Source organism: Takifugu flavidus, chromosome 15, assembly GCF_003711565.1.
Source record: "Takifugu flavidus isolate HTHZ2018 chromosome 15, ASM371156v2, whole genome shotgun sequence".
Taxonomy (NCBI): domain Eukaryota; kingdom Metazoa; phylum Chordata; class Actinopteri; order Tetraodontiformes; family Tetraodontidae; genus Takifugu; species Takifugu flavidus.
Genome location: NC_079534.1, coordinates 12319962 through 12347394, shown reverse-complemented (window position 1 = coordinate 12347394; position 27433 = coordinate 12319962). Strand labels below are relative to the sequence as shown.

The following is a 27433-nucleotide window of genomic DNA, read 5'->3' as shown; positions in this document are numbered from 1 at the left end:
AGGAGCAGCCAATCAACTCACATTGTCTTACACTCCCACTTTTTTATTGGATGATCCCTCCCTGGTCTGTTTGTGGCATTATTTTCCAAGCACAGAGTGGGAGGATTGGAGCCTGAAGAATTCTTGGATTTCAGCCAGGCTCAGGAAGGGAGGGTAACACCATGCTCGCTGACATCCAGTAAACAAAATTCCTGCTGTTGAATCCATATTATTTTAGCTCCCTTTTACTCCGTTGTTATACTCGTTATTATTGAACAGATCTTTTATTATGTTTTATTCTAAATAAATAAACGGGAACATACATGTGCATGCATTGCTGTAATAAAGGAAAAACAACCGTAAGATATTTCCCTGTGATGATTGGGTAAACGATAGTACCGCGTTAAAGATGTAAGCTACAACCAACCTTTCATAACTTAGGTTGGCTTTTTTTGATACAGGTAAAACTCGTTGTTTTTGAGCCGTAATCATAAGTTGTTATGTATCTGTGCTCGATTGAGTTCACTGACGTGGGTCCACGCACTCAGGCTTCTTAATCGAACATGAGCAGCTGAGCAGTTCGGCTACCGGACACTGCTGTGCCATACGTTAGCTAACGCTTTGGGACAAAACTCCAATCTCCGAGATGTTTTTGTCTGCTGCTGTCCGTTCTGCTCTATCGCAGACGGTAAGGCTCTGATTTTCTTCATGGGCCTGTACATCAACTCAGGCACGATTCACAACAATTACGGAAGATAATGTTATGACTCCTGACAAGGGCAAGGGGCCGCTATGCTAACTAATGTTGGGTAATGTTAGCACTAACTTAGCATTCTGCTGTCAAATGCTCCCAGCTGTGGCCAAGAGCGACTATCAGGGGTTTTGTATTATATTTTATGCTATGATTCCTGCACACCTGTTTTGTAAACGAGATTACACTCAATATGCATAAAAAGTGTCTTTCGATAACTCAGAATTACGTTTATTATTTAAAGGTAATTGGTTGCGAACATTCCCGCAGTTATTATTATCGTTATTATTATTATATTATTATTATTATTATTATATTATTATTATTATTATTATTATTTTTTAATGCATGTATTTGACAGAACTTGTCATGAGGCATATGCGTTAGAAAAGACACGAGAAGTAACTGGAGCTCATATATGTTAGAGGTTATTGAAAAATCACTTATACCTATTTATATATTACCTATATCGTCACAAAACTTGCTAGATTTGGTTCAGAAATTATTCTACAATGGCAGATCTACATAGGGTTACTTGAGTATTTTTCTTCTCTTGATTGAGACTGAAAGCAATAATGATGCTTAAAATTTCTCTGTTATTAGAAACAGGTCATAACAAGTTATCTTTCTCATCACGTTTTTGGATTTGTTCTTCCGTCTCTCTGGATTTGCAGGCCAGGCAGGTCAGGAGTCTGCATCGCTCCGCCGTGCGTGCAGGAGCTGGTGGCATCTTTGTGGTGAGAAACGCTTAACGTGCATTACAAATGTACTTCTGCAAAATCAAAGGTTTTGGGAAGAAATATGTTCTATTTCTGGCAGGTTCACCAAGTGCTACATTTCGTTTCCTCTACGTAGAGTAAAAACTCAGCCAATTTTTTTTTAAAAACAACCTGGCTTTTGTTGCAGTTTGTTTTCCACATTTCATAGAAAGGACTTCCTTTATTTGGGTTAAATTGACTAAACCTTTTTACTGCAAGTCATATTAATAGTTATACTGTATATTATTCTATGTAACTAACAGTTTCTTGTAAATACCGTGTTGGTTTTATGCAGTGAAAGTGCCCCAGAGGCATGTTTTCTATATTTAATGCCCCAGGTTGCCAGTTGCTATTACCACTGGTCTTTGCAACAAAACATCACAGGTGATATTTCCATGTAATGGAAACATGCCATGGTTTCACTCCCCCATGATGATAAGGGCACATTTGTTTTGTGACTGGGGACAATTGAGCATTGCCGCAATGTTCACAACCCGGCTTTGTTTTACATGTTGTTTTTAACCCTAAAATTTGAATTTTCTAGTAAAACGTGTGTTATTGGCTGCTCACAAGGGGGCAGCGTCTGTTCACGCCTCTGGATCAACAGTAGATAATGGACTAGTCACAACATAGCCTCAACAGGTGTTCCCACGCCTGTCAGTCGGATAAAACCGGTTCTACCGGAATTAAAATTCATCCACAATCTCATCGTCACAATGGGACTGTAAGGATAATTATACCTTTAATGTAAACATTTTTCTAATGCTGTGACCTTTGTTTTAGCACAGAGACACGGCTGACAACAACCCCGAGACTCCGTTCGAGTTTACTGAGGAGAATAAAAAGGTATGGTTCATATCAATGTCATTGAGATCGTTGTTTTAGCGTTATTACCAATTGATATTCCTGTTTAAGCCTTTTTAAATCATCTGCTCCTCCTGGTAACTTTATTGACCCATAAACCTCAAATGAGCTTCTCTTTAACTACCAAATGCTTCCAGATCTGTTATACATGCACAGCTAGGAAGTGCAAAGTGGGAAAAATGCTAAAATCTTTGCTTTTCTTGTAGAGGATCGAGGCAATCGTTTCTATGTACCCCGTTGGACACAAGCAGGCAGCAACAATCCCTGTGCTGGATGTGGCCCAGAGGCAACACGGATGGCTCCCGCTCTCAGCCATGAACAAGGCACGGCGATCCTTTCAAATCCTGCACCTGTCTTAGAACAAGTTTTTGTTCACACAAGTCTGGTTTTATCTTAAAGTCCCTCATTAATTTTCGCCAATCGTATTCCTTTAGGTTGCTGAGGTGCTCGAGATCCCTCCGATGAGGGTGTATGAGGTAGCGACCTTCTATACGATGTTCCTCCGTCAGCCTGTGGGAAAATACTTCATTCAGATTTGCACAACCACCCCCTGCATGCTGTGTAACTCAGACAGCATTCTGGAAGCCATCCAAAACAAACTGGGTATGTGAACCATTTCACAGCAGGAAGTCAATTATGAGATTGACGCGCAGATTAAAACCTTTTTATTATGTTGTTTGAGAGACAGAGACATTGGCAAATATACAATTGTCTACACTTTTTATGCAAAAAAGAAAGGCAAATGTCTGCTAAAGTGTTTGTTGAAGCCTCATTTAATACTCAACACACTGCCTGTAGTGTTGCACCGACACAATAACTTGAATTATCTTGTTACATTATCAGAGGCTTGAGATCTAACAATAACGTATCGATTTTAAATTCAGGTATCAAAGTTGGGGAGACGACTCCAGACAAACTGTTCACACTACTAGAAGTGGAATGCCTGGGTGCTTGTGTCAATGCTCCAATGGTCCAGATCAATGACAACTATTATGTAAGTACTCCACAATTTATGAAGATGCCTTTCTTATTGCATAACTAACAAAAAACCTGGTCCCTTTAGAGCTCCGAACAGATTTTTTTTAATGCATTGTCCTTTATAGCGTTCAGAATGTAAAGAATTCAACATTAGATCAATTTGTTGAGTTCCAACTACTTCCACACACTGAACACAGCTTTTGTCCCCCTAAACAACTACTTACACCACCGAGTGAAAAAGACTACTGATTTGAATTATTCGATAAAGATAATATGTCATTATCAAACCCAAGTCCACCTTAACTCACTTATCCCTCTTAGACAGGTAAAACGTATTATTCAAAATCGTTTATTTATATTCCTGCTATTCTGCTTTTGTCCAAAAAGGCAAAAGTACGGGACAAATATCAATAATGGCACTCTGCTCGTTTCCAGGAGGACCTCACACCGAAGGACATAGAAGAGATTATCGATGAGCTGAAAGCAGGCAGAGTCCCTCCACCTGGGCCCAGGTACAGAAAACTACCACCAGGTGTTGGGTGGGTTCCTTGTTTCTCAGTCTAAAGTTAAAAGTCTTTTGCTTCTGTTGTGGCCAGAAACGGACGGTTTTCCTGCGAGCCTGCGGGGGGGCTGACTTCACTGACGGAGCCTCCTAAAGGACCAGGCTTTGGCGTGAGATCTGATTTGTAGACATTGTCGCCCATCTGCCACCTTTTTTAAAAAGCAGTGTCATCGGTGCTGGTGTTTAATGTTTAACTCAAACATACTCTGTAAATAAAGTGTTCATGTACCTGTGGTTGTGTTTGCTTCCAGTTATTACAGCACAGTCCAGGCGACGGGTGGACATGTAATTACATAATTCAAATGATAACTGCTGTTATAGCAGGGACGATTCTGTGGCTATGGAAATGTATATAGACTCATGATTGCTGTTAGGAGACAGCTCACCCCTCATTTGAGAGGGCCACGGGTGCAATATCTACACCATATCAGTCATTTTTATTTCCAAACTAGGATAAATCAAATTCCCGGGTAATTTGTATTCTTAGTCTGCAAGCAACACTACTTTTTCTGTAAGAAAGTTCCAATTTCCAACCTTAGTGGCGCTTTTTCCAGATTGTTTCCATCTAAAGTGTGACCTTAATCAGTGTTGTGAGTAAATATGACATTAGTGACCGATTCAACTGAATCTTTTATGTATGTCAGTATAATCCGGTTTGATGTTCTGGGGCTTCAGCTGGAGTCCTTTTAAAGCGACTGCTGCGGTTCTGCCTTTGGCGTGCGTGTCTGCGTGCGTGCGTGCGTGCGTGCGTCCTGTGCCCCTCCCCCACCCCGGTTTCCTCTTGCGACTTTCATTCCTGCTCTGCAACATAACGCATCGAGGCGCATGCGCGTGTTGTCCACCATCATGCAAATGTCACTGCAGCACCGTTTAAAGGCCAACGGGGCGGCTGAAACACCGGCGGCCACAGATGGCGAACTGCCGCCGTCGCGTTGTTGTCGAAGCCTGATTAAAGTATGATTTTTGTCCACAAGCAGCGGAGCCGTCGTGGCGGCGACCTAAAGCTCCAGAGAGTTCGCTCTGTCCGCAACGCGACGGCGGAAAAGATGACGTCAAGCGGCAGCAAACCCTTCAATCCCGCACCCGCGCGTTGAGTCCCGTCCCGCAACGCCCAACGCGCCGCCGTCTAACACAACGAACGATCGATCTCAGCAGAATTAAATCGCGGCGCCGATAAAATTAGAACTAAAATGGCTTGACACGTACCCGTCTGAGCCTATCCGCCAGACGAACGCCTTACTAAATCGGCGCTGCTCGCGGGGACCACGTGACCCCCGCCGACCAATGGGATCGACGCTTGCATGTTTTGCTCGGCTTTTCTCCGAGCGGACGGCGACGAACGACTGGGATGTTTTCAAAATCAACCATGAACGTCACGCAGCTATAGGCTACGCTTAACACCCGATATTGAACAAATACTCTTATAGCACGCAATAGTACCAGCGAACCACCACCGAGGGAGTCGGCGCCAGTGTGAAAGCCAGCGCGAAGGTGAGCTCCGAAGCGGGTTTATTCATCCTTCGCTTTGGATTACAAAGGTTGCCGTTAGCCATCTGGCTAAGTTACATGGAAGCAGCCGATAGTGGGCAGGCTAACGTGGAGCTAACGTGAAGTAAACTGCGTGCGAAAACGGAATGCCGAGTCTTACGTCGGCTTTCTATTCCCGATTGCCACGTGTGCTACACACGTTGCACGGTGTGGCTTTTATAACGGGGCTTTGTTTTATAAATGCACGTTTACACGCGACGAGGATTAGTGCAATGGGGAAAATGTTGAGGCGAAACACACGGAGCTGGGTTAGCCAGCGTCAGCCGCCCCGTGAGTGTGTGCAGGGCTGAGAAAGCTAGCTAGCTACATCAAGCGCTGGGGAGGGGGAACGTTTTAAGGGCAGCGAAGGGGCTGCAGTGGGCTTTTGTCTTGGCTTGTGCAGCGCTCTCATGTGGAATATTTCCACCAAAACCCAAAACGCCAACTTGGATGTGGTCCCCCCCTGGCCACATGGGTGCACCACGCAACGTTTTAAACTTGCGCAGCACGTTTCAGGAAATCGACGATACATAAGCTGGTTTTTGTTTACAACCCATATCGAATTCGATTTTTTTTGAGCGCTCAACAATGTGTCTGTGTCGGTGTCAGTGCAGCGAAGGCGAGCACGGTCGACATTAGCGTGTGGTGGTCGTGTCGCGGCTGCCACCATCTCGCCCACCTGCCTTTTTAATCCCAAATTGTTGGTCAAATAGCGTATTGATTTACCGATTGGGACGCGGGGCTGATTTAAGGGGGTAAATAAAAGGCTGGCGCCTTCCAATGACAGTGACATGTTGGGGGGTGTGTTGCCTGATACAAAAGCTGCTGTTTTACATGGCTGTTCTGCAGCGAACACGCACGCCGACCTTATAAACGGGCACCGCGATTTTTCTCAAGATCTCTAGATCTTTCTTTAGATCCACCGTTTTTACCCCCCTTTAGAGTTAAAATACGATCGGGATAAAACAGACATTTTATGATCGTGCCTGGTAATATAACGCTATGTATTTTTGATAAACATGTTTATTGGAATGGGAGTGGGAAAAGTATTAAAGACATGAAATTATAGAGAGATTCTAAGGCGAAATGGAATCTATGTTTTTAGAGAAAAATATTTCATGACTTTAAGTCAATATTTCTGGCTGTGATTTGAGTTCTTCTTGCTTGGTACTTTTGATATTTTTAAAAAATTGTTTGACATCGACATGTGCTCTAATCCAGCCCATTTCACTATTCTTTTATTCAGTATCTTTTAGAATTTGTAAGCAGACGGACGGCAAAGCCAACTAAGATTTTTCTTTTTTCATTTGAGATTCAGCACTTTGGATTGACGAGTAAAAAGGTATTAATGCAAAGTTTTGCACCCTTTCTATTTATAAAGCCAAATGTTAGTCACACTCCCTGATTTTCTATCTGTCCATATAGTCCCGTTAAACTCGTTTAGAAATCGGATCCTTTACCCCAATTTATGGTTTGTACAGTTCCCTCCTAGAATTGCTTCGCAGAATTTTTATTTGTTGCTTTTTTTTGCTGATTTAGCGATAAGAGTTTTTCTTTACAGCAGTATTTTCTGGCGCTGAACTACAGTGGTCAACAGGAATCATCAGTTTTATTCCCATCAGTCATTTTTATTGCAATACAAAGTATATTCCACAAAAACGCTGCATGTTTGATATTGACCATCTGACCTGGAGCAGAAATATAACAGGACTGCCACTCTACATTTGAGGAGGCTTAGACAAATAATTGACCATTATTTCGCCCCCCGACCGTCTGGGTGGGCCAAATGTATTCTATAATTCTATAATAAAGATCCCTCACTGATGCGCATTTAGGAACCCAACCGATTTATTATCATAAATGTAATAAGCTATATCTCCAATTAACTTATTGTTTCTGGCAACAAGGTCATGCGTATAATTAGATCTGCGTAGTTCTGGACGAGGTAACATCTGACACTAATTTTCGCTCATTAGAAAATAGGAAGGTGACGGACACGTAATGGTTCTGTTGGTGTCGCTTTCCCTGGTCATGTGAATGCCGCTGTCTCTTTCACTTCCGCCTTCACACTTGTCTTGCAGAGAAAACCCAATCAAAGTAACACCCCCGACCCCAAAAACACTGATGCACACCACGTTTATCATTATTTTAAACAAAAGCGAAGACACGGCTGAACACGTGTATATTCCATCAGCCCAGCGTCTGCATCCCAGTATGCCCCTGTGCATATCTTGGCGTGTTGAGGGTGGAGCCTTTGGATTACATAACATATGCCAGTTTTTGCCCATAGTGTGTGCAGTGTTATTTTTATTCTGCATGTTGTCGTGTCATGATGGGCACAATTCCCCGTGTGCTTTTGGCGAATGTCAGTGGATACGGGGAGAGAAAACTGGGTTACTAAATGCCTTGTTCTCAGGGCTCAGATTTTTATTTTTTTTAAAGTTTCTGAAGGTTTGATGAGATAACGCTTCCTTAATGATGCCATTTTCACGAAGCACGAGAAGTCACATTTCAAGTACTTTCAAAATCTTTTCTATTTTTCAGAACTCCGCAGTAATGAAACAAGGACGGAGGGGGGGAAAACCGTAACCAACACAATAAATCGGCACAGTGAGAAACGTTTACGTTGCAAGGCACCATGCTCGGAAATATCAAATGGTTCAGATGCAAGCCAGCTCGCTGCCAGCATCGCTCACCCATCAGACGTTTTATCTTCTGAGGTCATGTTTTATCACCAGAGTTTATCCGAGATCTCGTGTCGGCAGCTGCAGTTGTTGGATGTGTGGTCTCCGCGTTATCTCAAGTGCACGATCAGACGATTTATGGACTTAAAGGTAGTGGAAATAATTTTAATGTCTTTGGTTTGAGAATCAGACAGTGTGTCTCAGCCCAAGACTTGTGGAATTTAGGGTATAATAGTTGTTTTGATCTTTTGGATTAAAGCTCACCCTTTTCATCAAATATATATGGCAGAAGTTTAGAAAAAAGATGAACCCAATTGTCAGTCTTGGCTTGGTAATTTGATAGTTTCCTGATCACTGGTGCTGTTAACACTGAAGACTTTCCAGAGTCTTCTGTTTGTTGTGTATTTGGTGAGGTAGAGCTTTGGATAAACCCTTTTAGGTTCTGTGATAAGCAATAATAATGGTTTTAATGAGCAGGAAATGAAGAGACAAGGAGGTGTTGGAAAATCCCGTCATTTTGCTGGGATATGGTCAAAGTGAGGAAATGAAACCCTTCACCATAGTCCACATTGTCTCCTTCAGGATGGTAAATAATGTAGCAATAAGGATACACATATGATGAATATAATTTGAGTTCCTACCACTGAAAGATTTTCTTTCCTCTGCTAACAGGCTTCTTTTTTCCCCCTTTGTCTGAGTCAATCACTTCAGCTTTGATCAGAATAAAGGCCAAATTCCTGCTCATAAATGGTGTCTGCTCTGTTCGGATGGCAGTGGGATTCATCTCACTGGTCTACCACTTCCCTGCCTGCGGTGCTCTGTTGTCAGGGTGGATGTAAGACGATGGCCGCGTCTGCGGTCGCCAAGCAAGCCCTCGTTTCTCATTGAGACCCTAAACCAGCCCAGAATCCAGCTGTTTGAAGTGAAGGTGATCTTATTTTCGCCAGAGATTAAAGTGCAGGTGTAAAGGGCTGATTTGTGTGTAGATCAGACTGGAAATTCTGGTTAGATTTGTCCCCAAAGTACATTAGAATAGTGCATTTATTGGAATTTTATATATATTTACCTACTTTCCTGGATGGCAGGTCTCCCAGCCCCCATCTACTCATCTGCCAGTTTCAAAATGTGGTTAATGCTTTATGTTTACCTCTTACCCCAGTTTGCTTTGACATTATTATTCTAATATTCACAATAATGGCAATGTTGCATCGGGTATTCAGCAGGTAAGTTGATGCCACCTTTAAAGCCACACCCACCAGGTAGTCCAGAAGATAAATTACTCACCGATCCCTGATTTAAACCCCTTATTTTATTTAGTATAAAAAAAGAATATTGATCCATCAGGACAATCTGATTATTGTTGGGGTTTTTCCAGCAAAACCCAGAATAGAACCCTTTTTTTGTTGCTCTGGCGATACTTTAAACTCAAGAGACAGGCTCACACGTGGTTGTTTAAGCTTTTTTCCTTCATTCAGAGAAGATCCCATGTGGAGGCTTTGTAACAACAAGACCTGAAGATGTGAATCTATTTTTCTGCATAACGCAACATGCAGCTGGAGAAATCATTTCTCTGCAAACTGCATTAATGTTTGGACATAGAGCAGCCTTCACTGAGGTGTTGACAACCATACTTAGTAAAAAGTCACTACAAAGTCTTCTGGTTCGGTGAGATTTCCTGTTCCTTTGAGGTCTGTCTCCAGATTTTCAAGTCATAGATTTTTAGGTGAGTTTAGGATTATGATCCATTTGTAGAAGCGTCCCTGTCTCGACTTTTGCTTTTTTTTGCAAGTGCTCTTATGTTTGCTTGCAGAATTTGTTGGAATTTCCTTGAATCCATTCTTCCTGTTCTCCAAGCCATTGGCTGCAACACAACCCCAAAGCATGACAAGCCCGTCACCATGTTTAACAATTGGATGGGTATCAGGCTTTTCTAGATGTTCTGTTGCAAACATCTGGTGCTGAACTTTGTCGGGAGAACGCAGAGATCTTCTGCTGATGACTTCTTGATGAAAGTCATATTTTTACAGGTGCCACTGAACATTTGAACCACAACTCCAGAAGCTGCCCAACCTTGCTGAAGGCCCTTTGCAGTCAAAAACGGGTTCTTTGATTTGCTTTTTGTCAATCTTCCGAGCATTTATCCAATCTTTCTTGGTCTTCCTGACCTCATCTTGACCTGTGTTAACTTCCTTATTTTCTGAACTTTTGAACTGATGAGTGCCTAATTAAAAACATGCCTTCTTCTTCTCCAAACTCCTGATTTTACTACTCAGAGTGCTGCTCAGGTGGACCCCTGGCTTGGACTAGAACCTTGGAACTAGAACCTTGAATTAGACAAGGTTAGAGGAGGCTGGGTATTTACAAAGCATCTGGCCTTTTTTGAGGCTAATTTTATAGAAGCCATGACCCAAACAGGCTGATTACAGTAGGGTCTCATAAGTATCTCGGCTAAAGTTATCTGAGAAATCAAATCTGCCGGGGGTTTGAGAAGGGAGAAATTGGGAGGAAAATACATTGACACGTTTAAACAATTAAAGTGTGTTTTATGTTTAACGGCTCACAAACGCAGTAATATTGACTGGGTTGCCCAATCATTCGCATGCCAGTGTGCTAGTCTCGCTCAAGACCTCTCAGTCTCGATTGCAGCTGAACTTGGACCACTCGTGTTTATGCTGTTGAGCTTGGTGGTATTCATTTCGTGCAGTCTGGAGATGCTTTATATGCCGGCCTTGCCAAAGTTTGCTGGATTTAGCAGAGCTTGTGCAGCTGTGTGTCTGGCAAGTGATCGATTGACCGTTCCAGTCCAATAGAACATGGCAGATGTATGCAAGGTCATGTTTTGTATGTTTTAATTAAAAGTGGCAGAATTCTGCTAGTTGCTCTTTTGGTTTGTCATGATCTTATTCACCAGGCGTCTGTGACCTTTAATATCAAAATACCAAATAATATTTACGTGAAGCTGAATATTTACGCGAGGCTGCCAAATCCAGCAAGAACATCTACAATGAGCTGCTACTGTAAGTTTATCATTAGTTGATTATGTTTGGCTTAATGCATGATGGTCACAGTAATTGTATTTAAGTTGGCCTTAGATGAACCTTACCTGTCCAGAAGAAAAATGGCAACTTCTCTGTCAGTGTTCAAATTCTTCTCCGCTTTCAGCCACCTCCATCTGTCAAAGGCATCTTTTATACAGATCCTTGTTTAGGTTCGGGCTATCACGGTGTATGCGTGAACCATAACAAGTTCGAAATTATAGCTGCGGCTCGTTGGGAACCGGCGACCAGGATGCCAAAAGGCGACTCACTTCATGATTTAGGGGGTTGAACAGAACGAAACACACGGCAGTGTCCACATTGCTTTACTTTTGAAAAAGAATGTTCTGGCCGGTGTGATTTTAGTCATCATCTACTGTTGGGTTTTTTGCGGTCACCAGCACTGATTGTGAGCCAATCAGAATGCTAGAAGAGAATCACATGACCCGTCAGGGTCAGAGCAGAAATTTCTCAGTGTCTCAGTGTTAAAAGCTCGGAGTCGAAGGCTAGATTCAAGGATTGGGGCCAATATTAAGGCACCAATTTTATTTCAGCGAAGTCTAAACTGCCACGAGGTAACTGTTGCCATAGAGGTTCGCTAGAGTTCTGGAGTCATAGTTTGCGTCCCTGTCTTTTACAGTGAAGAATATGTAATTAATACGTTTAGGCTTTGATTACTTTTGTAGTCGTATAGAATTTTGAAAATTGCTTAAAACTTCAACACTCTCCCAGTGTTTGGTTCAGTCATGTGTAGCATGGCTAGGCTTAGGTCCTAACCTTTGCTCTAATCCCTCTCCTGTTCCCTCTCCTCATCCATTTAACATAATCAGCTGCAAAGACTTTATTGTTCGTTTCAATTCTGTGGTGTCTAAACAGTGACCTACATTCAGAACAGTGGCTGGAGACCTCTGACGCGTTTGGTCTGTCCTGGAACACTTTAACGGATCTACTTGTGTGGGCTGAACTGTATTTTGCTATCACTACAATTAACCTTGGTTACACTTCTCATATGTTAGATGTGCTATAAGGCTTTTATAGGGCTTTCAATTCATGTGGGAACCATGTGCCCAAACTGTAAATTTCAGTTTGAAAAGGTCTCATTTTTCTTTTTTAATGGGCAGCTGCAGAACCCTTGGTGTCACTTGAAGGACATACACATTTTTAATTTAATATCTAAGAATTTTATTTTGTTGAAAGACTGGCCACTCAATAACAAAGCATTGGGATATATTTATCATACATATTGTCAGTCCCTTGTGTGTCTGGGTGTGATATCAGTGAAGATGGCTGACTGGGTAGTCTGTGTAGTCAGGCCTTTGACTGGCTTTGTCCTGCTACTCATTAGAGAGTCTGAGGAGGTGGCGGGGAAGGGGGGGGGTGGAGAGAGGATATAGAGTGAAGAGAGACTCCCCCATCATCCAGCTCAACTGCTGACAGAACCATGCTCACGTGAGTGGGTATTTAATGAGCGCACGGAGTCTCTTGAAATGATGTTACAAGATTCACATCTGCGTTTGTTTTCAACAAATGTCACTCTCAAAGTTCATTTAGTCCCCATTATGTTTCTAATGGGGACTCATGCTGTTTCTCAGGTGCGGCAGTTGACAGATCAGGTTACGATACTGTGCATCCCACCACCATCCAATCCTTCTTTGCTCAGCCCCCGCACTCATTTTTATTAAACCATGCACACGTGCATTGTGGTCTCGTCTCAGCTGTTGGGGAAGACGTACAGGGAAATGACTGTTGGTGGTGTTGGCACAGTGGAACCAGTGTAAAGGTGCAGGACCACGACATCTTCTCAGGACCACGACATCTTCTCAGGGTCCTCTGTCATATGTTGCAATGGAAAAAGAAAAAATAGTGCTCTCTGAGATTGTTTCTCCTTGGTTTATGAGGAATTGTTCACTAAATACATGAGATTATTAAATTATTCTGTGCAGGTAGTTTGGTGAGCTGAACATTGTTGGAGTGTGAAGGCAGCACATGCTGAAATGAGCAGAAATAGTCTCATATCACACTTATACAGCAGCTATTAATTAATTTTTTACCATGCAGTGATTTATTATCCAGAGAGGTCACCAATGGCAATGCGACAAACCTTATTTACTGTTAGCCACACTCGCCCTTAATAATTAGCGATAACTTAATCTAATGTTAAGATATTATTGTCATTGTGATTTTAGAGTTCTGTTTACGTTACTTTGTGGTACTATTTTCAGCAATATATCTCTCGGCACTCCTCAAGGTTAAAGGCAGAGCTAGTAGGAGCTTACTTGAGCTGCCCAGGAGAGCCCAGTGAATGTAAATGCCAAACTGGCAAGAAGCTAAAATACCTTCGTAATTATAGCGACGCTCTCCTCACCAGACCTCTCCAGCCAGGTTAGAGTCTCGTCAGCATTCTCTGGTCTGCTTCCAGCCCGTCTATACCACTTTAATACCCCCGATACACTAGCCTCTTTACACCAATAGCCTCCCCCTGGGCTGTTCAGTCGCCTGAATGACGCTGCTGTTTGCTTTCTGCTGATTAATGATGAAGCGCTTGTGTCCTCAGCTGAGCAGCATGCATCGGTTTGTTCTGTATATAATGTGCTTATTTACAGGATTACCAGTGTTTTAATCAGTTTGAACCTCTAAAATCCAGAACCAATTGTATAAACTTGACTCAATTTATATTCTAGGAAAAATGTTCTGGCAAGGGCTAAAGGATCTTGACAAAATTCATATCTCGTATGAAACCATGAAAAGTGCAGTTCTATTGATTAGAACACGTGTCGGTCTTCAACATTAACATAGAGATGCCAATAAATAACTTAGAAATCAAAGATTTTTTTCTGCTTTAGCGATAAATACCACATGCTGCAGCTGTTGGAAGGAGACCTTCAGGACCTCGTGTGACTCTACGCATTTGTTCATCATGCTCATTTTTGGTCAGAGTCGTCCTCCATTGTTGTCAGGTTAGCTGTGTTGAACAGGCTGAGTACTGGCTTGATGGGTCAGACACTAACATACCCCCCCTTGATAGAGCTTTCCCTAAATCAAGCAGTGGTCCTGGTGCCATCCAACACGTCCAGATCTTGAGATCTAAGAATTAGGTGCCGGCGCTTCTGTCCCTGAGAGGACCTCTTGCAGGTTCTGCTGCTCCACTATCCTGTCCATAATGAGCAGCCTAGACCCCCACATCTGGTTTGACACTCGGTTATAAGTCCAGGACTGGAAGGTTGAGGCCTTTCTGAGCTTGCTCACGTTCCACTCTCTCTTTTCCAGCTGTGTGAGGAGTGGCAGACCAGCTGTGGCGTAGCTGATCCGATTGTCACCTTTCATTGCATTTTCCAGACAAAACAATGTCCAGCTAAATAACCATATTAACGCAGATTGTTCCTTCTCTGTCACACACCTTAATCTATTTCTCTCCCTCTAATAAAGTTATTAAGAGAAATATAACAATATAGCTGCACCTCTCATTTATATGTGCTATATATTATCCTCCCCAGGAAAGGAGACACCAGGTCTGGGACACGTTTGTTGTGCTGCCTTGCTTTGTTGTAGAAGTGTAAAAGTAATGCTTTTAGATATGATAATATATTACTCAGCTAAATCAGTGCGGTTCTCAGTGAGTTCCTGTGAACCTTTACTACTGTTGTGACATGAGAAGACCACAGTACTGGAGTTTAATAGAAATTACTAAGGGGGCTGTCCCATCTGTTTCTCAGGTTTCCAAATATAGAATGTATCATTTGCATTACTTTCATGAGGCTAAGAGGTGCCATTTCTTTAGCTTCAGATGTAATGATGAAACAACTTCATTGTTATTTTTATTGGGCCATTTACTTTCAAATGAGACTGTAGGTGAAACATGCGATAAAGGTAACTCAGGCGTCACGGAGGCTTCATCGTGCGTGTTGACCTTTCTTTACCGATACCCTAATCTCTGGAGCTAACTTTGCAGCATTTGTCGCTACCTGGGTGCAGACCACATTAGAGAGGCTTGGGTGCCCCGGTGACGAGGCTGCAAAGGGGATGTTTCCCCACTCGGCTTTTAACGGTCCCCAAAGCTGTGATTCATCACTCTTCTCTGTGGTTGTTTCCTTTATGACTTTCAGTGAAAAATGCAATGGAAATTTAAGCAAAACCCCCCAATGTGCTGATTCACCTGTGTATGAAACATCATCTAATAAGGGCGTCTGTTCACACTCACACACCTGAAACAAAGCTGGGATTCACTTTTTGGGTGCCTGCTGCGCAACGGCTGCCTTGTTTGGCTGTTCTCTTACCTCGTTTCCTCTGAAATGGAGACTTTTGATTTAAATCTCTTAATGTGTCTCTCTTCCGTCTCCAGGTGCATGATGAACCTCCTGCACTATAGCCGTCACAGCTAGTCGGGTGCTGCACCATGGCTAAACCTGGGAGCGACAGAGATGGAGCCATGGTTGATAAGCAGGCGGGGAAGAAGGTATGTAAGCACAGTTGGGATTATGCTAAACAAAAATGTCCTCATTTTTGCGTCGATTAAATAAAAAAAACGGATCTTCGGGAGTTTTGGATGTTTACTTGACTAATACCACAAACTGCAGCTGGCTGAAAAAGGCTCCAGTCGGTACCTGTTGTTGCTAAATAGCAACCACATCAAAACTGAACAGTCAATCCAAGTCGGAATGACTTTTGTCATTGGGAAACTTTAAGGCAATTTATAATGCCTTAAGCTCATTTTAATGCTGGGGCCCTCAGTTGCTATGTCATGTGATTTGGGAATCTGCTCCCTTTTTTTTGACGTGCTGACTTTTCGAGTTTGAGACTGAGTGGAAGGATTGTTGGTTGAGGCAGATTATGGACTATGATTCCTCTTTTGGAGTCGTGCTTGGAAGCAGAGGTCTGAGTTCGTCTGATTAACAGGATCTGGGTGGACTATCAGTCAGAATACATTAACAAACCAATGTGTTTTTAGGTTTTATTCACAACCCCGCAGTTGGGCAGGAAGCTTAAGGTTGGGGTTAAGCGATACCGGAAGTACAGTACAGGAAAGTGAAGATAGAAGTCGTGAGGTCACTTGATACCAGTAGTACAGTACAGTGTAGGGCAGCGGTTTGTGAGTTTGTCTTCCATCGTATTGCTCGTCTTGTCTTCGAGGTTTAGCCTCGCTGAGAGGACTGCTGTTTGAGGCGGCAGCTTGTAGACCATGATTCTGATGAGAGAATCAATGCATGTGCTTCTTTTAATGGAGGTTGTTCAGCTAAAAAAAACCCGATTTCCCTAAATGTCTTTAGAATCCTTGCTGGGGGTACTGGTATAGCAGGTTGCTTTAGGATCGAAGCTCCTTGGCCTTGGTCCTTGGAAGAGCGAGGCTCAAAGCTCCTAGATCCTTAGATCGCTGTTTTTACTTGCATCTCTGCGGAAGGCCAGGCACGTCCTGTCATGTTCAGCTGCAGCGCTCTCCGCACCAGTGGGCGTTGGACCTTCACCTGTTGGGCTTTCTCACGCCGACAAACACTTCATAACAGTTGAGGAAATGTGATCCAATATAGATCCGACCAAATTCAGGCTACCAATTTGCAAGGGAGGTCTCCAGGTGATTAGCAGTAGGTAAATGAGCATTAAATTCTCTTAAAGAATCTACACATTAATACTTTTTCTTGTTACAATTTGGCAATACACTTAAGCCCAGCTGCCTGCATCTCTTCAGTGAGATCAAGGACCAGAAATAGATGTTTAGAAGAATGCTGTGCTTTTTCTATGACGATGTCACACGTGACGCTTTCATTTAGAAAGATCAAGCTGTTACTGGTGTCAGCATGTATTACATTAAGTCCTAACACATATAAATTAGCCACAACTCATCAAGACACATAAAACTGACAAAGGCACTTGTTAATCTTGTTTCAATGCAACAGTCTGCTGAAAAACAAACCAAAATATTTCATAATGGATTGATTTTTAGAACTCAGTAGCAACTGCAAAGGAAGCAATGGTATTGTCCTTTTTTCCATAGTATTATTTTGAGTATGGTATGGTACAGAAGGTTTGTTTTTCTTGCAGTGAGTGAGAAACTGAAAATAAGGGAAATTGGAACCAGCAACTTCCTCTATCTCCTCTCCCGGCCAGAGTAGGGGGCTTCTTTGCTGTGTTTTCTCGAGGCAGCGTTCACAGAGGAACTGTTTTTTTGTGGCACCTGTCTAGATGTGAAGGGTGGAACAAAGGTGTGTTTTTAAATGTAAGTTGTCTGTGGTTTGCTCCAGCTCAACTGTGGGCTATCAAATTACTACGCCTGTGTGGAAATGAACTTTACAAAGGTGACAAATGAGGAAACGAAATACGAACTTCCCTTTGCTGGATTATACCTCTGCTTGTTCATCCGTCACATGCCTGTGGCAGGAAATTAATAACATCGAGACTGACTTTGTGTTTTCGTTTTCCTCTCTGCAGAACAAAGACAAGTTGTCCCCATTCACCAAAACTCCAAAGCTGGACCGGAGTGAATTACTGGTGAAGGAAGGCAAAGCCAAGTCCTCAATGAAGCGCAAGCTGTCCTTTACTGCCAGTCCACTCCGGACAGAGGAGCGAGACTCTGATACTGGTAAGAACTGGTGCAGCTCTTCCTCCCTCCCCATTCATCAGCCATGCTGCTGGCTGGCGGCCAGCTTTTCACGCTGCCCCCTTGTGGCTCTTTGGATCCTTTTTGTCTAGAAATTGTCTGCAAGAGGAGCCAAATAAGGCCATGTGTTGTTTACAACATATGAGATTTATGTGTATTCTTAAATCTTGAAGGTAATAGTGAATTGAATTTAAATAAATGTTTGAGTGCTAGCGTCTAAAAATCTGTATATCTGTGTACCGTTTTTAATCGTTGACGGTGATGTTTATCCATTCATGAGCCACACCATTGAGCTCGGCATGGTCAGCAGATGGGGTTGTTTGTCATTTTATGTTGATCTATATAATCTGGTGCTATAAAACTCCAAGCCATCAGAAAGGTCAGCATCTTTCTTTGGTTTATGTCCTTGTTTTATGGAAGCAAAGCTGGTACAGCTCTGCATTTCAGAGCGCTTGAGGTCCAGTAGTTTCACCTTCAACTTCACTGCAGCGTGGCAGTGGTGTGTAACGTGTCCCTCCGTCATTTTTAAAGACGGAAGCGTTCATTTTGAATTCACAGGGTATAATTTAAAACCTCCACCAGCCCTCGAAGCAAAGCTAGCATATTGGGTGGTTTTTTTTTTTTCCTCTCCTTTTTTCTTTCCAGTAGCTGTTAGAAAATGGGAGGTAATGGTGCCACTGACCTCCCAAAACCGTCTCTTTTGTTGCTCTGACTCATAATCTGTGTATGGAGTTCGAGTCTGCCTTTGTGTCGGTCTGAGTACACGTCAGATGTGGAGGGGGGGGGGGGGGGGGTGCGTTAATGCAGTGCTTTCCCACCCTTCCTCTCTCCCCCCTTCCCTTCCTCATCCTCTCTGCTTTGCACTGTAGATGACTCAGACCCAGGCCAGTCGAGTGAGACCTGGGGAGAAAGATTAGTGGCTCCCTGCAGGATATACGCAGGTAATCACTATAGATCGATGCCTAGCCTTGTGTCCTCTACAAGTCACATCACCCACTCTGCGCCTCTTTGCTGCTTTGAACACACAAGCACGTCTGTGTTTTCACCCTGCATCTGCCCCGTTAGCTCACGCATGTCTGTGTTTAGCCAAAACTGACTACCGGAGCCTGGGGCGGGCGGTGGGGGGGGGGGGCTGAAGGAGCACTGTCTACACTTGGCTGGCTTTTGAGAATGCTGTATTTTTAGTCCCCCTTTCAAACCTCAAACTTGTTATCTGTCTCTCGGGATGCAGATACAAGAGGAGGAGGAAAATGTTGACTTTGTATGTAATTATCATTTTAAATGAAAGTCTTCTCTAAAATGTCGCTTGGCTTTGTTGCAGATAAGGATGGGCCAGAGAAGAAGAAGGTGAAAAAGGAGGCCGGGGGCAAGAAATCCCAGGCTAACCTTTTGTTTGGCTATCCTCTGTCAGAGCGCAAACAGATGGCTCTCCTAATGCAGATGACGGCCAACAGTCCAGGTTTGTGTGGCTGCCCTCCCTTTTATTGCATCATTGCGATGGATGCAAGATATTTACTGCTGCGATTGCGTAATGTGGATATTAAGTGAAAGAACGAGTAAATCTGTAATTTCAATCATTGTAGTTGCGTTACTCTTTGTTTGATTTACATTAATGAAACCGCACATGCCAAATCTGCCTCTTCACTGTCATTTATGGTGAGTTGGCAGGTCTGAATTTAATCTGGGTTCCTTTTGAATTTGTGACAGTTGAAAACAAGAATAGTTTTAAATAGATTTCATTTTTTTCCCCCTCATTCTCTACAATATATTTTTTTGGTTCATTTATCATATAAGGACTTAATTATTTGCCTGCTTGTGTTTAGACTCTACCCCCAGTCACCCTTCACAAACGACTCCTGTGCAGAAAAAAGTTCCCAGCAGCACCTCAACTCGCCAGAAAGACAAGGTCAACAAGAGGAACGAGCGAGGAGAGACCCCCCTCCACATGGCTGCTATCCGGGGAGACGTGAAGCAAGTCAAAGAGCTCATTAGTCTCGGAGCAGACGTCAATGTCAAAGATTTCGCCGGTATGTTGTAACAAGTAGCGATACGTCAGTCTGGTCTGTGTGATGTGGTATAAATAGAACATATAACTAAGTAGTGGGTGCTTGCTCAAAGGCGTTAAGCTATTTTATTTGGGCCTAAATTAGAGAAATGTCGTTTTCTGTCCCTCACTAGGGTGGACTCCCCTCCACGAAGCATGTAATCTCGGTTACTATGACGTGGCCAAGGTCTTAATAGCAGCAGGAGCTGAGGTGAACACGCAGGGCCTGGATGATGACACCCCACTTCACGATGCCTCCAGCAGTGGCCATAAAGATGTAAGCGCTCCACTGTTTTGTACTTGGAGGCTTTACATGAGCTGCAGGAGAAATGGGCTCATCTTTTCAGGTTTTAGGTTGTTTCTCAGTTTATCCTGCAATTCTATGCAGATCGTCAAACTGCTGCTCCGGCACGGCGGTAACGGCTTCCAGGCAAACAAGCGCGGGGAGCGGCCAGTGGATGTAGCAGACACTCAGGAGCTGGAACTGTTGCTGAAGGGGGAGGTGCCTCTGTCGGATCAAGATGACAGTTCTTCAGGTACGGGGAGAGTACGCTGGGATTGCCCTCCTTCCCGCATTATTCAAGGAAAGCCACTATTAAAGATCTCTTAATTCTTTGCTGAATGAATAGGAGTTCGGATACTTTCTTCGTGATGAAAATCGTCAGTTCTCGGTTTTTATTGTTGCCGTGTAAAAACTTGTTTCGAAGAGGCAAAACTTAATTGCAAGAAATGATCTTAGCAAAGGAAACATTCTGACACTTTAAAGGAAAATGAAAGATCAGTAGCTGCAGCATTAAAGATACGCAGAGATTGAATTGGTTCATTGATTTATTTAACTGAATAATTTTGTTGTCTGCAGAATCCGAGGACCCCACGTCTTTCAATCCCTCCAGTGTAGATGACAACATGGAGGACTCTGACACCGAAAAGGACGCGGACGGCAAACCACCTGCAAAAGCATCGTCGTCCATGCCGGGCTTAGACGAGTACGAGTTCAAAGATGAGGAAGAGGAGGAGGAGCTCGGCAAAACACTCGGCGACCGACACATCTATCGGAAAGAACTGCGACAGCGGGAGAAAGACGACAAAGATAAGAACCACGTGGGGGGAAAGCCGAGTGGCAAAGCGGATTCCAGCTCAAAGTCCAAAAAGCAGAAGTTGTCTCATTGCAGCTCGGACACCTCAGGTGATGAGATGGAGAACTTTTCAGACAAAAGGAATTCCCCGACGTGTTCTCAGAGTTCAGAGAGCGTCAAGATGGACACAAGGTCGAAAAAGGAGATTGCAGAGCAAAAAGAAAAGGGCAAAGTCAAGAGGAAGAGCAAAAGTCAGAATAAAAACAAGGAAAACCAGGAGGACGGGAAAGAGAACAGCAAAACGTTGGTCCTTTCGCTCGCAACGGTATCTGAGAACATGGAACTCGGCCTAGAAATCGGCCGAGAGGAAGATTCTTTCAAGATGTCTTTCAGTCCTAAAGATGACTCATCCGTCCACCTCTTCCATTTGTCATCCATAAAGTCTCCGAAACTGAATCACAGCCTGACGGATAAACAGACGCCACTCAAACAGGAAAACACCAAGTTGTGCATTTCAATCAGCGACGGCTCAGCGCCCGTGGACGGTGTCAAATACAATCACTACACTGACGCAGAATACTGCACCGAGGGCTCCAGCACCAAGGCCTGTAAGCACAAGGAGAAGAGCAAGCATCAACAGAAAGACCCCAGTGTCGACCGGGAGGACGACCACTTCAATCCCTTCAAAGACGGTAGCATTGCAAACAGCCTAGACAACACTGAAGGTGCCTTACGGAAGAGCGACTTGGATGGCAAAGTAGCAAAGAAGCATAAACTTAAACATAAGGAAAAAGATAAACACAGGAGGGACTATGAGGCTGAGCGGAGTCATCACAGGCAGAAGGAGGCCAGGAAAGACGGCCACAGGAATCTGGAGTTTGACCGAGAGTTCTGGAAAGAGAACTTTTTCAAAAGCGATGAAACGAACGAAGCCCTTCCAGTGAAAAAAGAAGGTGAAGACGCCTTCAAAGAGGAGAGAAATGCAAAAGAGAAACATGCCAGCAGCAAGGACAAGAGGGCGAGAGAGGACCGGGAAAAGGACAAGGCTCTGAAAAAAGAAAGGAAGGAGGAAAAGATAAAAGAGCTAAGGCTGAGCGAGCGTGAAGAGCGAGTGGATGGCCACCCGTCAGGGCGGATTCCAGAGGAGGTTCCTGTCCAGAGCAACAGCATGAAGGACGAGACCGAAGAGAAACCCATAAGTGGAATCACAGCTGACCAAGAACAGTCGGAGCCTTCTGAGAAAGGCTCACGTGAGAAAACTGACAAGAGGCTTCCAGTAAAGGAGAAGGATCTCGAAAAAATGGAGAAAAGGCATCTTGACAAGGAGAAAAGGGTTAAAACGGAGCACGCTGACAAAACTGAGCCACAGAATTCACTCGATCGCTGGAAGGAAAAAGACAGAACGGCAGGAATTCCTTCCCACTTGGTCGGAGATAAAAATTGCAAAGAGAATGAAAAGCTCAAGTCCTCGTCGGCAGCCAAAAGACACGAAGACGTCAGGAAAACTAAAGACAAGTTTGACAAGCGCTATGAGAAGCAGGACAGGGACTACAGTGTGGGCGATCACAGAGAGAAGGAACGAGCAACCTCTGATAAGAAAGGGAAACCGCTGGAGAAAAGCGACCGTTCCAAAGAGAAGGACTCCGACAGGAAAAAGAAAGATAAAGGAAAAGATGGCCCTTCCTCCAATCTGAAGTCGCTCTTAGAAGAGAAGAAGAGCTACGCGTCTGAAAGCGGCAAGTCCTCGTCGACAAAATCAAAGGACGACGGTTTGAGGACACCGGAGAAGGACCGTGACCGGAGAGACCGTGACTCCGATAAACACAAGGACAAAGAGAGACACAGAGACCGCTCCCAGCAGGCCAAAACCAGCAAGGTCAAACCCAGCGAGGCGGACGCAGACAAGGGCAAATCCAAGGCCTCGCCAGCAACGCGGGACAAACCGAAAGAGAAGAGACTAGTGAACGACGACCTGATGCAGACCAGCTTTGAGCGCATGCTGAGTTTGAAAGACCGGGAGATTGAGCAGTGGCACCGCAAACACATGGAGAAGATCAAGCAGAAGGAGCGCGAGAGGCTCAAGCAGCGGCCCCTGGCCGAGCCGGGGAAGTCCAAGCCCAAAGACAGGACCAAGAGCGAACTGTGCTTAAGTAAAGAGCTCATGCGCTCAAAGAGCTCTGAAGCTTCTGATGTTCACCACAGAGATAAACCTCCGAAAGACACTACTGGACAAAGAACCATGTCCCTCGATGGAAAGAGCCTTCCTTCTGTCAGCACCAAGGTCCCGTCAGCTATGGAAAGCTGTCTCGCCAGATCTCCCAGACCAGAGAGCGAGCGCTGCGGCCTCATGTCCAGGTCCGTCTCATTGGTCTCTGTCGCCAGCTCCGATGATTCTTGTCCGGCAATGACGCTAACATCCAGACCCCCGGAGTTGGACTCCGACGTGACCCCGGAAGCCTCGGACTCTCAACCCGCGCTCCTCCAGTCTTCCCTTGTTATCCAAGCCACCCGATCGCCATCTGTCCACGACAAAGACCCCGGCCACCTTCCAGACGTGCTGCAGAGTCATCGGACGCCGCTGCCCGGCAGACACGAATCGCCGTACCTCCGAGCCATTCTCGACGAGGATGCCAACTTACCGGCCGAAGTTCTGCCAACGGCAGGCCTGTGCGCCGAGGACCAGAAGTCGGGAGAAATCTCGGCCGAAACGGAAGAAAGCGTTCCGAAACAGCAATGCAAAGATTCAGCTCCCGGCGGCGAGCAGCACGGGGACGGTGGCGCCGGCGTAACCCAACATTCGTTGAACCAAGACTGCGAAAGCAAAAACCCGCCCGAGTGCACGGCCTCCCTGCGGGGTCGGCCGAGCAAATCGCTCTTCCCTCCTCCGATCCGGTCGTCCTCGTCCACTGTCTGACGGACGACGGACGAGCAGAATGTGGTACAAAGAATTCCTCCGAGCAGCAGTCGGCACCTGCGGAAGCGCCGGCGCTCCCAAACGCGATAAACTTCCAGCAAAAAGAGTCTCCGCCCGTTCTGAGGATGGAGATCACGGAATCGAGTCCAGCACACGGGTCTGAGCAGGGTTGGAAACCGGCGGAGAACGCTGATGGAGCGGAGCCACGCGAGAGCGCGGAAGCTGCTCCAGAGGCCTCAAGAGCAGAGGACACAAGACCTCCTGCGGCCTCCACCAGTGCAAACGTTCCCGCTCCGGCGTTGGGGGAGCCGCTGCCGAGCGAAGCAAAAGCAGAGACGGAATATCCCCCGGCCGATGTGTTTCCTCTCCTGGAAGGTGCGGGTTGAGTCTGGATGCTCAGTTGGAGAAGAAGGACAATATTCCTCAAATGTCCTGTCGTTCGAGCCCCGAGTGCAAGTTTGAAGTACTGACCGACGTCTCGCAGACCTCCGAGAACAGCGACGCCGTCGGAAGCGTGAAAACGGAGAGTTCCTTAGCCGAGGGAGCCCTCACGACGGAGGGCTCCTCCGAGTCCAAAGCAGAGGACAACTCGGAGACGATGGAGGTCGCCCACAGTGACGAGAACACCGAGTATTCTTTATCTTCAGAGGACCATTGCCAGTCTACGGTCCACACAAACTCTTCCAGCAGCACGTCGGGAAGTTCCTCTCCACAGTCCGGAGATAGAGATTCCGATTGCTCAGGAGCTAAAGTCAGGCTCCGGTCTGGAGACGAGGACCTGGACGTCCACGTGCCCCACCCGCGCAAGAGGAAGATGCTTAAAGTGTCGGCCTTCCAGCCGTGCACCGCAGCTCAGCAGGACAAGGACAGAGACCAGCAGTCCCTGGCTGCCATCGTGGACTCGGTCAAGCTGGAGGAGATCGAGCCCTACCAGACGGAGAGGGCGAACCCTTACTACGAGTTCCTGCACATCCGGAAGAAGATTGAGGAAAAGCGCAAGGTCTTGTGCAGCGTCACCCCTCAGCCGCCACAGTATTACGACGAATACGTGACCTTCAACGGCTCCTACCTCTTGGACGGAAATCCTCTGAGCAAGCTCTGTATACCGACGGTGAGTCCGGATCTGTGGTGTCCTGTAAAACCACAAATCGCGTCCAGACGCTACCAACATTCAAAGCTCCCATTTTATCAACCGCTCTTCCGCTTCCTTCCTTTGAACAGATAACTCCGCCCCCATCGTTACCCGAGCAGCTGAAAGAGATGTTCAAGCAACAAGAGGTGGTCCGAATGAAGCTCCGATTGCAGCACAGCATCGAGAGGGTGCGTAGTCCCGCCGCTCTCCCAGCAGCCCGGAAGGTGTCTTCAAACTGGACTGACGTTGTTTTTTTCCACCTCCCCCATCAGGAAAAGCTGATCGTTTCCAATGAACAGGAAGTCTTGAGGGTCCACTACCGGGCAGCGCGGACGCTGGCCAATCAGACGCTGCCGTTCAGCGCCTGCACGGTGTTACTGGACGCCGAAGTCTACAACATGCCTCAAGACGTCCAGGTAAACGCCGCAGCGCATCCAGAAACGGGTCCAAGCTTTAAGAGGTTCGCTCGTGTCTCTAAGTCGGCCTGTGATTGGTTACAGAGCGACGACGGCAAAACATCGGTGCGGGACCGATTCAACGCTCGGCAGTTTATGTCCTGGTTACAAGACGTCGACGACAAGTTTGACAAACTCAAAGTAAGAGTTGTTACTTTGTTGTTGTTGATTCATCAACTTCAGTGAGGAGCTAAAATCAGAATTAGGAGCTTTTTTAATGAATGATGCAATCAGTCCTCAATCCTTAATCACTGCAGTTGGTGTTTTTCAGGTTGCTCTTCTTGTTGTGTTGCTCATTAACGTCAGGTTTTGTTTTTTTAATCATGGTTTAAAATGGCATTGTCCTCCACAGACGTGTCTCCTAATGAGGCAGCAGCACGAGGCGGCAGCCCTAAATGCCGTGCAGCGTCTAGAGTGGCAGCTCAAACTGCAGGAACTAGACCCAGCCACCTACAAATCCACGAGTATCTTCGAGATCCCCGAGTTCTACATACCACTGGTGGAGGTCAATGACGACTTTGACCTCACCCCAATATGACCAGTAGGAGGTGGGGGGGGGGCATTTTTACAGTGGCAGCAGAGAAAAAACGAGAAGCACTTGGAATGTGGCGATAATACGAAGAGCACTTAAAAAAGACGTTTACTTTGAATAAGCTCTTACTGTCCAGCCAGCACGAGAAGCGTGGGGACAGACTTCCTCCAGCAGAGGCCTCAGATCGGGCGGGTCGAGCCCAGACCAAAGGCTGGGTCAGCCGGCGGGTCAGGGAGCTGTGGCCAGGGGTCGACGACAAAATGGCCGCTGCTTCCCAACAAGTAGGGTGACGCACATTAAAAATTTCAGATGTTTTCAAAGTGAGTGGTCATAAATTGTGTATAGACTGTGCTCTTAATTTTCTAACTTATTTTATACATAAACGATTGTGCATTTGTAAATATACATGTAATTATTGTTTTAAACTTGTAAAAAAATAGATATTTTGATTGTAATCTTATGTCATGTTTTAATGGACCAAAGTTGGTTTTTATATCGTTGTCCTCTGTGATGTTGTTGTTGGCTTCTGAAACATCTGTTGGCTTTGGTTGTTCCTCATTTGGATTTACCGGTTTCTTCCTTCATTTCAAGTTTAGCGTCCAAGCTGGTGTTATTTGACTTTGGCAGTTAAATGCTGTGCATGCGTCGCTTTCGTTGTACGTTTTCCTACAGATCTTTATTGTGGACTTGACGGTGAGGTTTTCTGACGTGTTCCAGCGTTTTGGTTTTTTGTGTGTGTGTGTGCGCGTGTGTGTGTGCGTTTTGTTTCGCACCATCGTGTTCTCCTGTTCTGCTGCCTCATGTGTCCATGGTCTCTCACGTACACACACTGATGTCTGGTGTGGCTTCCTGAGGTTGGGAAAGAAAAAAAACAACTAAACTTTTACAGATTCAGTGTGAGATCACAGCAAAACCTATTTTTTCAACAATGCCTTTTGAACGATAGTTCTAAAAAAAAATGTCTATTTTAATATTTACTTGTTACATTTCTTGTACATATTTGTAATATACTATTGAATAAATTTTATTTGTTGTGAAATAAAACGCTGTTTTTGGTGTATTTCCATTGCAGGAGTTTGACATCCGATTTCAGGAAAAGGTCCAATTTGAAAATCGAATCTTCAGTTGGATGTAGTTTTAGGAGTCGCCAGCAGGTGTCGCTGTACAGCCACTGTGGTATGATTGACCCAGTTTGGACGCCAAAATTTTGGGGGATTTATTTATTGCACTTGCTAAAATGGTTTTTTTTGTTGTCTAGTCTTTTAAAAAAAAACAATGATTTTAAAATATTACCTTTCTGAATTAAACACATCGTTTACAAAGGATTTTAAATAACGATCTCCTTCAATAGTGCTCAGGGACTGTTCTCTTTATCTTATCTTTACATAAAATCACATCTTTGCACTTACTGCTGGACTATTAGGATCTATTTTGTTCCAAACCAAAACGTAACGTTTTAAATCTGAATAAATTATGGGATTTCCCCCCCACTGATGATTCTGCAGAGTATAAACAGACCAGCCTGACTCCATTTAAAGAAAATCACATTAACT

At 44.8% G+C, this 27433-nt stretch overlaps 2 protein-coding genes across 2 annotated transcripts; both read left to right on the top strand.

Moving 5' to 3' along the window:
* The first annotated feature begins 512 nt into the window (after positions 1-512).
* Positions 513-4125, top strand: ndufv2 (NADH:ubiquinone oxidoreductase core subunit V2). The gene is made up of 8 exons (XM_057055886.1): positions 513-667; positions 1405-1467; positions 2272-2334; positions 2559-2675; positions 2787-2955; positions 3237-3346; positions 3766-3842; positions 3927-4125. The coding sequence occupies exons 1-8, from the start codon at positions 626-628 to the stop codon at positions 4018-4020; spliced, it is 735 nt and encodes a 244-aa protein (XP_056911866.1). The 5' UTR covers positions 513-625; the 3' UTR covers positions 4021-4125.
* A 459-nt stretch (positions 4126-4584) lies between these two features.
* Positions 4585-26924, top strand: ankrd12 (ankyrin repeat domain 12). Its single transcript, XM_057055878.1, is given in 15 exon segments — positions 4585-5383; positions 15478-15591; positions 17559-17709; positions 18597-18668; positions 19049-19186; positions 19551-19754; positions 19906-20048; positions 20160-20307; positions 20631-23737; positions 23740-24142; positions 24145-24872; positions 24983-25081; positions 25166-25309; positions 25394-25489; positions 25701-26924. Coding segments are annotated over 14 exon segments (5679 nt in total). The 5' UTR covers positions 4585-5383; positions 15478-15531; the 3' UTR covers positions 25887-26924.
* Positions 26925-27433: the final 509 nt, after the last annotated feature.

Coding starts and splice junctions, on each gene's coding strand:
- ndufv2 (XM_057055886.1), top strand. CDS start 626: ATGTTTTTGTCTGCTGCTGTCCGTTCTGCTCTATCGCAGACG. Junction 1,468..2,271: donor GAGCTGGTGGCATCTTTGTG/GTGAGAAACGCT, acceptor CCTTTGTTTTAG/CACAGAGACACGGCTGACAA. Junction 2,335..2,558: donor TTACTGAGGAGAATAAAAAG/GTATGGTTCATA, acceptor CTTTTCTTGTAG/AGGATCGAGGCAATCGTTTC.